At 26.8% G+C, this 11,340-nt stretch overlaps 1 protein-coding gene across 4 annotated transcripts; it reads left to right on the plus strand.

The window, feature by feature from the left end:
• The first annotated feature begins 920 nt into the window (after positions 1 to 920).
• On the plus strand, positions 921 to 11,037 carry CtsL1 (cathepsin L). 4 transcript variants are annotated; one of them, XM_089225865.1, is made up of 7 exons: positions 922 to 1,264; positions 2,502 to 2,680; positions 3,751 to 3,856; positions 3,931 to 4,083; positions 4,146 to 4,346; positions 8,737 to 8,928; positions 8,991 to 11,037. In XM_089225865.1, exons 3-7 carry the CDS (start codon positions 3,755 to 3,757, stop codon positions 9,363 to 9,365), a joined length of 1,023 nt encoding a protein of 340 aa, XP_089081991.1. In that variant the 5' UTR covers positions 922 to 1,264; positions 2,502 to 2,680; positions 3,751 to 3,754; the 3' UTR covers positions 9,366 to 11,037. The 4 variants fall into 4 exon arrangements, with proteins under 4 accessions (XP_015379677.1, XP_089081991.1, XP_015379675.1 ...); XM_015524191.2 differs by lacking the exon at positions 2,502 to 2,680 and having other exon boundaries at positions 921 to 1,264; XM_015524189.2 differs by lacking the exon at positions 922 to 1,264 and having other exon boundaries at positions 2,411 to 2,680.
• Positions 11,038 to 11,340: the final 303 nt, after the last annotated feature.

Here is an 11,340-nt window from a genome sequence, read left to right on the forward strand (position 1 = left end):
GATGATGATATAGATATAACAATATTACTATGAATATGAAAGTATAAAGCTCTGGAAAAGCCCAAATACAGGGGAGGGGGTTTAGAGGTTCACACCGATTGTAATTCATTTAAGCATATCAATTGTCTAAATGTTAAATATTGTTATTATTTTATCAATAAGTTTAATTACCATGTATATCAAGAACACTTCATAATCATAATAATAAAAAGGGGTTCAAACCACCCCGGCACCCCTTTGAAATTTTAGAGTTGTTATACATTTATAATATAACAATGACTAACTACACTCTTTATATATATAATTATTATAATTGTACAAATATGGTCTATGGATTATTAAAAATATGTTTAAACCTCCAATCCTGAATACATGTTTGATAAACCTACTCTAGCATTGTCTATTTGATAGTGGATATTATAGAAATTCACTAGATCTGTTTGTTTCAACTTTAGGAATTACTGTTTACTGGATTTTCCTCAAGGAAATTTACGATTTTGGTAAATGTCCTGATATGACACACTTCAGACATAGTAATTACATAATGTTATTTTTCTGTATTTTACTCTGGTCAAATTATATGCAGAATTATTTAATTTATAATTTTTGATTTTTTTGTAGTTACCTATATTATTATTGAGTATTGACTTTTCTAAATTCATAGTAACAGGTTAGAACTGCCGAACAACCTAAACCTATGGTATATTGCCAATTGGCATATCGGGCATTGGCATAATGGCATCTCTGATTCTCGCCTCTCGGTAGGTGAACAGCTGACTATCGAACGTAAACAGTAAACACAAAAGAACAACAACAACAAGTCGACGAGCGACGACCGCGAATCGTGATCAGCTGTTCTCGATATCAGATCAGTGGGTCGGCGGGACGCGGAGTTGTAGTAACTGGTTAATGATTTGATACTCCGATCAGTCCGATCATAGTCATTAATTCGTTATAGTTAATTGCATTTATACATTCGTGATTCGATCATTGTTTTAATAAATTAATATTGAATAACGTTAGTACTTGACTAAATACTTACTACTCAGTCGTTATTCGTCACATATCTACGTGCAACACTTGTCTTATACTTATATATCCATTAAACTATTTCCTCGCAGACACGGAAAACGAACGCAAAATCCATTACTATTCATAGTGTCTCGTTTATTCGCTGTATCTCGTCGACACAACGACCTACAACGGTCATCTCGCCGTTCCGTCGAAGCAGTTGTTGTTTGTTAGAGTTAAAGGTCATTGTGAGGTAAGTTCAATGTTTACTAAAAAAAATAAACTCGGAACTGTATCGACAACCGGTCGTGCACTCGTGCGTCACCGTCGGTCGTAAATTCCAAAGTCCGAATTCGTTATCAATTATCATAAATACATTATATTATAAAAACATTGTTTGTGTCGCGTTTATTGCTTGTTATTAATAAATTCACTTCGTTTGTTCTCGTTACTGATGTCTCATGGTCGTCGTCGATTTCATTATTTTCCTTGTTACCGTGTGTTTTTATTTGCCTTAACGCGCAATGCACAACGAAATACGTCGAATTTTTCCATAGTCCGCCACAGCTATTGCCTATCATATAAGGATGATATTAGTAGGATGTTCATCATTAATGTGTGGATGCGTGGAAGACAAAGAGAGGACGATAGTATATAGTAGAATTTTTTTAAACCGACAAAATGTATTGGTATTTTATTGCATGCGATGGGATTTCAATAAGAATATAATTTATGATTATATTTTATTATGATGACTGATAACCACCCACAAATCCGTCAACTAGAAAAGTTAATTGTAAATTTAGTATTCGGAGTATTCCCTACTGACCGTTGATACAAATTAAATAATGATAATAATTATTGATGATTAATGATAATTAAATAATAAATATAATATAATTATTGAAATTTCCATCTTTAAGAATGCGATTAAATCCATTGCCTCGATCGGATATCTTATCGTTGGAATTGACCAAGAAATATTTTTGGCTTTTGTATATATCAGTGTTCATTAAATATTAAAATACTGTTGCTATGGTAATTACCTATTATTATTGTTTATTATCGTTAGCCGTTATTGTTTAGTGTTTTACTTTTACCATTGATTATAGAATAGACTATTCTATAATCAATGCTTTTACTTTTGTTAGTTTGTTACATTTTATGTACAATATTACTAATCTTTGGCTTATGTAACAATTATATAAACGAGTAATACATACAATTTTATAAATGTATAATATTTATAATTTTATATATAGTAATGATACTATAATATATTATTTTACATTTTTCGACAATCGACGATCACTGTTGACATCCGTCATCCGTCCAGCTGCCGGATTAGAACTCGCCTCCTCCCCCCTTCTACCCGCCATCGACAACCCATCCTTATCGTCAACAGACGGCCTTCGGTCCCTCCGCTCGCTCTTGTCTCTTTGTCCCGTCGCTTGTTACTATAAAATTATAAAATAAATAATATTGCGCAGTTGGTCGACTTGATCACACGTCAATCGTCTACGTTCCGTGCTGTACACTCGGCAGTACTTCAGTACATCACCTTCAACTCATCACAAGCGTGTTGTTGCAGCGTCACTGGTTCTGATTCTTTGTTCTGCACACACTAACTAATATACTATAGTTTACGTTATTGTGTACGGTACCTCACGTAAGACAATTTTGATTTTTTTTCACTCTAACAGTAAGATTACGAATGTTAAAGGCGGTGTTTCGATAGATAAATGAATTTCGCTATCATTAATGGCGTTCATCGTTTAAATATGACGTTCTAATCATCCTAATAGGTAGTATTCCCATAGATTATTTTTTCTAATAAAGTTGTTAAAATTATAATTTGCAAGTATATCGAAAACTTTCGAATTATCGTCTAACCATCTGAGATTTTTTACCAAAAAGTCAATCAAATAATTTTTATAGTGATTGTTGAAAAGGATATGGAATTGTTGTCTATTGTTTTGTCATTTTCGTCAAAGATGTTGATATACTTTTAAAATTATAAGTTTATTGAGTTTTTAAGACAATTTCGGATACAATTCTTAATTATTAAGGTTTCACTAAGTTGAAGAATTGTTGTTTAGCAACTAATATATTAATATTATGTGCTTAAATACTTGGTAGATTATATTCTGTGCTTGACACCTAGTACTTAAAAATGTAACCTTCATGTTGCTTAGTTTTTGTAATTAGTTGACCTATTATTGTTGTATGTTATATTATGTGCAATAGGTAGACAATTTCTATGATACTTTCTTCAATATTTTACAAATGCTATTTTGAAACGTGTAAATTACTACTAAGAAAACTTGCAATAATAATTTTAAAATGAATTTGATTTTATTAGTTCAAAATATGTATAAGATAATATATTAATTCATGATTAATATCAATACAACAGTCAACAATACAATATTTTTAATTGATGTATCAAAGGTTATCAGTATAAGTTTTGAATAGTTTTGATAACCTCTAAATTCTTAAAATTGTTCAGTTCAATTATTGACAATTTATTGTTACTATCTACTATTCACAAACTGCTTCTATTATTTTTCTTATACTAAAATAATTAGGTAAATATTAAATTTGTTTTTGTTGTTAAATAATTATTATGATTGCAAATTCGCTTATTCAATTAGTTATTTATTGTTATTGTTATTATAAAAAAAGTTGAAGGGCTCTAGATAGACATTTTTTTTAAATTAATATATATTTTTTTTACAGTAACATGAAGGTATTCATAGTTTTTGGATTGGTGGCTTTAGTCATCAGCTCAGTGAGCTCAATAAAGTTAAATGAAGTTATTGAAGAAGAATGGAGTTTATTCAAAGTATGTATAATCTGTATATTTGTACAGTTAGGGAGTTGAGATATTTATTTTATTTATTTATTTATTTTTTTAAGATTCAATTCAAGAAATTATATGATGATGTTAAAGAAGAAACATTCCGTAAAAAAGTCTATTTAGATAATAAGTTAAAGATTGCAAGACATAATAAATTATATGAATCTGGCGAAGAAACATATGCATTGGAAATGAATGATTTTGGTGATTTGGTAAGTATAGTAAAAATTAATTTTATTGCCATATAAATATTATTAATATTAAAACATAATAGATGCAACACGAATATACTAAAATGATGAATGGATTCAAACCCAGTTTGGCTGGTGATAGCAATTTCACTAAAGATGAAGCTGTGATTTTCTTGAAATCTGAAAATGTTGTTATTCCAAAATCAGTGGACTGGAGAAAGAAAGGATATGTAACCCCAGTCAAAAACCAAGGCCAATGTGGATCATGCTGGTCATTCAGTGCCGTAAGTTTAAATTAAAAGTATATAATTAATCATTATATCTCTTATAATTTTTTGTGTATTTTTAACTTCTGAAATATAAGTTTTGTTTGCATAATTCCATATTTTAAGCCTTGTGCAGGCCAAGTAACATTTGTCTGAAACATATGTTTTCTACATTGTAGCGGACAAAAGTGTATGTTACCGTTTATGACAAATTTTTCTTTGGCCTACATGGGGCTTGACACATAATTGTAGAATGACGTTTATGTCTTCCATGATACATATAAAATACAATAAATATATAAATATTAAGGTAATCAAAATTATTTTCTAAAAATTCTGCTGCCCAAGTCTACTTAACTGTACCTAACAATACAAATTTTAAATTTATTTCATTTTACCTTAAAGTATGTAAGGTATCTAAATAAAATAACTTTTGGAATTAAAACTTATATAATATGAAAAAAAAATGTTGCAGATAGAATTAATATAAGTTTAGCTATACACAATAATTTATAATGGTTAATGATACTATAGTTGTTTTTAAAATCAGGAAGTTAGGTATTCTTTTATTAAATTAAAATCATTTATTTTATACGCGGGTCTGAAAGAAATTATTGTTAATCTAAATCCACAATTATTAAAAAACATAAAAACATAACTAAATAAGTATCATTACTTTTATATTTTTAAGATTAAAATCTGATCTAGTTCTTACTAAGATCTATATAATTGTATTATATTTATCTTGTTTTTAATTTTCAATTGTAATTAAATATTGTTTCTTTGACAATACTCATAATGTTATCTTATATATTTTATGATGAGTTATGTATAGGTATTTAAAATCATTATGGAATTTAAATTATTGTTGTATTAAACAAAGTGTTAATAACGCTAAAAAAAACTAATGAAAGAACCCATTCTAGTAACCATCAATAATAAATGTTAAAAAGTAATGATATACAATTATTATTATGCAATATTTCAATGTTAATCAAGTTTGGAATAATTGAATACAATTTTATTGTTTTCTTTTGTGACATTCTTTTATTATGTGTTAAACACTTTCTTCTGTTTATTTATGTGATTTATTTGTATATATGACTAAGGTCAAATTATTTTATAGAATTGCCACATCTGTTCAATAATAGATGTTTTATGTTTAATAAACTGATATATTATTTATTACCCACACATATTATATGAATTATTATTAGCTTGGTAGGTATTATATTCACAAAACTATTTCTGTAAAATAATAGCAACGTGTTGTTGTTTGTGCTTAGAAAATGTTACCACTAAAATCTGAAAAATTTAAGCTCCTTTTAGATATCAACTATTCAAAATTTATTCAAAATTTAGAGCTTATTGAATATTACAAAATATGTACTATTGTACACATAATAATAAAATATAATTTCTTATTGACAATAACTGAAACAAGAATCAAGATTGAAGCATTTTTCTTCTAGGTTAAATATTTACAGACAAGAAAAAATACATAATTGCTATATCTATATATTTATTGATCTGCTCAGAATCTAAAAAATAATATTACTTTAGACTTGAGAATAATCTCTGGAATTCTACGTATCTATTTATTACTCTACGCCTAGTACGGCTCAGCTTTATCCATCTATTTTTCATCATTTTAATATTTTTAATGTTTATACTAATGGGTTGTATAAATATTTTCAAGATTTTGTAACATTTATGCAGTGTTCGAATCATTCACTATCAAAATGAATGCATTATTTAATTGGGATTGAATCCCACCCCCAGGCCTTTTATACGGGCCTGCCAGGTACCTAGTTCTTAATTTTAATTACAATTTTTATTTTAAAAAATCAAGAATATATGGTTACTGCCACTGAAATATTTTTAAAATGTTTTATAATTTTATTAATATGGTGTGGAATAGATTTGTGTGGTATTGTTTTATTGTGTCTAAAGTAACAGTACATTTGTATTAATAATTGTACAATACATCATATTTTAGATTCTGAGCGGAGCGATGAATGTATTGATTTTACCATGATGTGTTTTTTTTTTTTTTTTTTTTCTGTCATCACGTTTTGGGGCAGTAAAAATGCTTCGATTTTTGACTTCAGTACCTCGTTCGATCAGAAAGTGAATCTAGTTGGTACTTTGGGGAGTCAAAAGTAAAAAATTCTTAATACTTTTCTAAATAATTGAGAAAAACAAACTAAAAATTAAGGGAAAACCGGGAAATTTTACGCACACTCATTTTTCGACAAAATCGATTTTGGTTTTTGATGTAACTTTAAAACAAATGACCATAGATACATGAAATTTTCACCTAATGTTTATATAAGTATATTCTATCCACCATGCAATTTTCAAAAAATTTCGACTTAAGTTGAACTATTCATAGGCATTTTAAATTTTCGATCATTATTAGTTTTTTTTAAATTAATATCGATAAAAATTTATTTGTTATGCAGAAAAGCTTAAAAATTTAATACAAGGCTCTTAACATATTGTTACAATAGCAGTTGAAAAATAAAATAAATTCATAGTCACAATTTTTTTTTATAAGCATTCAAAGTTTGAATTTTGACAAAATACGTAAAAATCACGAAAATTCACAAATTATTTTAAGCTAGAAATTCATAAAAAATTTTCTTTTTAAATCTAAGATTTAAAAACTTAATACATGATTCCTTACAAGTTTTTCAATCTTTATCACAAATAAAAATTTCACCGGAAATTCAAATTAAATTTTTATGAGCATTTGAAATTTAAATTTTTACAACATTGGATTTTCACTTTTAGCGATTTCCTTATTTTGGTGTAACTCTAAAACAAATTACCGCAGATACTTGAAATTTTGACTGAATGTTTATATAGGCGTTTTATATATTTGATAAAATTTTCAAAATATTTAGATTTGTTTTGAGCTGTTTACTGACATTTTAATTTTTCAACTTTTTTAGTTTTTTTTTTCTATAAATATCGATAAAAATGTATTTGTTCGGTAGAAAAGCTTGAAAATTTAATACAAGGCTTCTAACACATTGTAACAATAGAAGTTAAAAAATATTAAAAATTCGTAGGCACGATTTTTTTTTATAAGCATTTAAAGTTCAAATTTTGACTAAATACGTAAAAATTACGGCAATGTTCAAATTATCTTAGATAGAAATTCATAAAAGTTTTTCTTTTTAATTCTAAGATTTGAAAATTTAATACAAGGCTCCTAACATATTTTTACAATAGAAGTTGAAAAATAAAATAAATACATAGTCACAATTTTTTTTTATAAGCATTCAAAGTTTGAATTTTTACAACATATTATTAAAAATCACGAAAATTCGTAAATTATTTTATGCTAGAAATTCATAAAAAATTTTCCTTTTATATCTAAGATTTAAAAATTTAATACAAGGCTCATTATATATTTTTACAATAGCAATTGAAAAATAAAAGAAATATATAGTCACAATTTTTTTTTATAAGCATTTAAAGTTCAAATTTTGACTAAATACGTAAAAATTACGGCAATATTCAAATTATCTTAGATAGAAATTCATAAAAGTTTTCCTTTTTAATTCTAAGATTTGAAAATTTAATACAAGGCTCCTAACATATTTTTACAATAGAAGTTGAAAAATAAAAGAAATACATAGTCACAATTTTTTTTTATAAGCATTCAAAGTTTGAATTTTTACAACATATTATTAAAAATCACGAAAATTCGTAAATTATTTTATGCTAGAAATTCATAAAAAATTTTCCTTTTATATCTAAGATTTAAAAATTTAATACAAGGCTCATTATATATTTTTACAATAGCAATTGAAAAATAAAAGAAATATATAGTCACAATTTTTTTTTATAAGCATTTAAAGTTCAAATTTTGACTAAATACGTAAAAATTACGGCAATATTCAAATTATCTTAGATAGAAATTCATAAAAGTTTTCCTTTTTAATTCTAAGATTTGAAAATTTAATACAAGGCTCCTAACATATTTTTACAATAGAAGTTGAAAAATAAAAGAAATACATAGTCACAATTTTTTTTTTACAAGCATTCAAAGTTTGAATTTTGACAACATATGTAAAAATCATGAAAATTCGCAAATTATTTCTAACTAGAAATTCATAAAAATTTTTCTTTTTAAAACTAAGATTTGAAAATTTTTAATAATCTATAATATATCCTAGACAGATAAACCGTCTTCGCTCAGAATCGTTTTTCCGTATACAATGATATAATATCATTGGATTCAAATTTAATTCCATCCATTACAGTAACCCACTTGTAACCTACTGTACAGCAGAGCGACATACACGACTTACCCGCTTTTTTTATTTTGTATCTATTTATTATACAATATTCTTAATAGTAATTGATATGTTATTATATTATCATGTAATTACAGACTGGAGCATTAGAAGGACAACATTTCCGCAAAACTGGTGTGCTAGTATCTTTGAGTGAGCAGAACCTTATTGATTGTTCTCGTAAATACGGTAACAACGGGTGTGAAGGTGGTCTTATGGATAATGCTTTCAAGTACATCAAATCTAATAAGGGACTTGATACTGAAAAATCTTACCCATATGAAGCCGAGGTAAGATATTTAAAAGTTTCTTTGATAAATTACCAACAATATTTATTTGAAATTTTATTTAGGATGACAAGTGTCGTTACAACCCCGAAAACTCTGGTGCCACTGACAAAGGTTTTGTAGATATACCTGAAGGTGATGAAGAAGCCCTGATGCATGCTTTGGCTACTGTTGGGCCAGTGTCTATTGCTATTGATGCTTCATCAGAGAAATTCCAATTCTATAAAAAGGGGGTATTTTACAATCCTCATTGTAGTTCCACAGAACTGGACCATGGTGTGCTTGCTGTTGGTTACGGTAGCGATAAGAAAGGAGGTGACTACTGGATTGTTAAAAATTCATGGGGCAAGAATTGGGGAGCTGAAGGTTATATAATGATGGCACGTAACAAGAAAAACAACTGTGGTGTTGCATCCAGTGCCAGTTATCCTTTAGTCTAAATAATTGTGAATTTAAATTATCAACTGTAAACTTTTTTTTTAAACATATTTCTCAATAATTTTATAATGGTATTTTTAATATTACACTTAATTAATTTATAAGAATGAATGTATTGATTTCTAAGACAAATTTCAATATGAAATCTTGACATTTAAATTTTTTTTCAAGTTAAACAATTGTATGATGTTAAATTCGATTACTCCTTCAAATATAAGTCATTGTTCAATCATTACACTTGAAACATATTTAAACATTGTCTATGTATTAATGCCAAGTGTGCATACATTTTTTTATAATTTAAATTAAACAAGTACGACAAATCAAAAAACTAATTTGTATTTTATATTCTTGTAAAAAAATAACTCAAATAAAGTAATAATTCCTAATCACTCATGTTCTAAAATACACATTGAATAATGTAAACAGTTTTGAAATCAAAATAGATATGTGTGATTTAATGTTTACTTTAAGTAATTAAGTTAGTATAATATATTATTGGTATTATCATTGTGTCATTTATGATTAATTTAAAATTGTCAAAGACTAGATATTATTAATATTTATTTTTAAGTTACAATAAATTCACTATGCATTATTAGTATATCAAAATTATTTCTTTTATATCATATACTCATACTATTAAAATATTATATTTCGTAAAAAATATGACCTAAGTTTAGTTTGTAACCATGATAAAAATTGTCATACAACCATTTGTGGTAAAAACATATTATTTTTGACAACTATTGTTTTTTATATGTTATTAACCTGCTTGGAGTTGCCCCATGCCAAAATTATTATTATTATTTGAAACCAACGGCAACTCATTAAGCAAACAAAAACAATATTTTTTTTCGTAAGCTAAAAACTAAATTTGTGTACAATTGTACTAAGTCACCTTACAAGCTATAGCAACCTATTATAGGGGTTGGAAAAATAAGCTAATAATATTAAAATACCATTCAAGTCTCAAGGAATCTATTGATATAACTTTTATTAATATATAATATATTAATATATAATTTTTATCTTTTAACGTAACTTTTACCTGTTCTTTAATTCTCATATTTTGTGAGGAGGTTGTACCTCTTGCGGTCTGCAGGTAGCATATTATTATTGTGTTGTATTTGAATTACTTGTTTATGACATACCAAAATTTACATTCGGGTTGGATTCAGCTGTTCCAATTTTGTGTTGTTCTTTTAAATATTAGAGTGAACTATTAAATTATCAAAAAGAAAAAATATTTATATGTTCACTAATTGAAATTTTATTATATTTTAATTTTTAAGCAAGTTATGAGTAAGTTATAAGTACCTATGTAAAGTATTTTTAAATATTTATAACCATTCACAATTCATATAAAAATTGGGTAAACATTACTTTTGTTTTAACTAACGTTAAAAACAGATTAGAGAAACGGAGAGCAGAGATAATATTCCTGCCTTTAGAAGATTTAGTAATGTCACCCACATTATGTTTTGTCCGTAGTTATTACAAACACAAAGCATATTAAATTTTGCGTTCATCATAATCGATTTTGAACTATTACCTTGTTAGCTGTTCTAAAGTTGTGTACCTTTCACGATAAAGTAGGTAATGAACACGATTGATTTGTTTTATTACTAATGTATTATTATTACTGAATAAATGTTAGTTTTTATTATTTTATTTGTCATTCTAATTACTTAATAAAGTGCTCATCCCCATAATTTTTAAAAATCCAGTGACTAATTTTATTGAAATGTATCGAGTATCTAGTATCGCGATATTCCAAAGCCTGCAAGTATCGAGTATCTAGGTAGTATCGCAATACTCCAAAGCAAAGTATCTTGTATTTAGTATCTCAATGCTCCTTTTTGAGTTTCTTGCTCAACCTTATCTGTACTCTGTAGCATTAGGACCATTAGGTGTTACTGATTTAGATGACGCTACACCTCCATGTGTTGATCAGTCTTACAACTTACAAGTGCG

The sequence above is a fragment of the Diuraphis noxia genome, unplaced genomic scaffold (genome assembly GCF_037042655.1).
Source record: "Diuraphis noxia isolate RWA-SAM2 unplaced genomic scaffold, SU_Dnox_SAM2 contig0004, whole genome shotgun sequence".
Classification (NCBI taxonomy): Eukaryota; Metazoa; Arthropoda; class Insecta; order Hemiptera; family Aphididae; genus Diuraphis; species Diuraphis noxia.

Bases quoted from the DNA above. Each gene is read 5' to 3' on its own strand.
- CtsL1 (XM_015524191.2), top strand. From the start codon at position 3,755: ATGAAGGTATTCATAGTTTTTGGATTGGTGGCTTTAGTCATCAGCTCA. The intron at 3,857-3,930 runs GTATGTATAATC...TATTTTTTTAAG, and splicing joins AAGAATGGAGTTTATTCAAA to ATTCAATTCAAGAAATTATA. The intron at 4,347-8,736 runs GTAAGTTTAAAT...ATGTAATTACAG, and splicing joins CATGCTGGTCATTCAGTGCC to ACTGGAGCATTAGAAGGACA.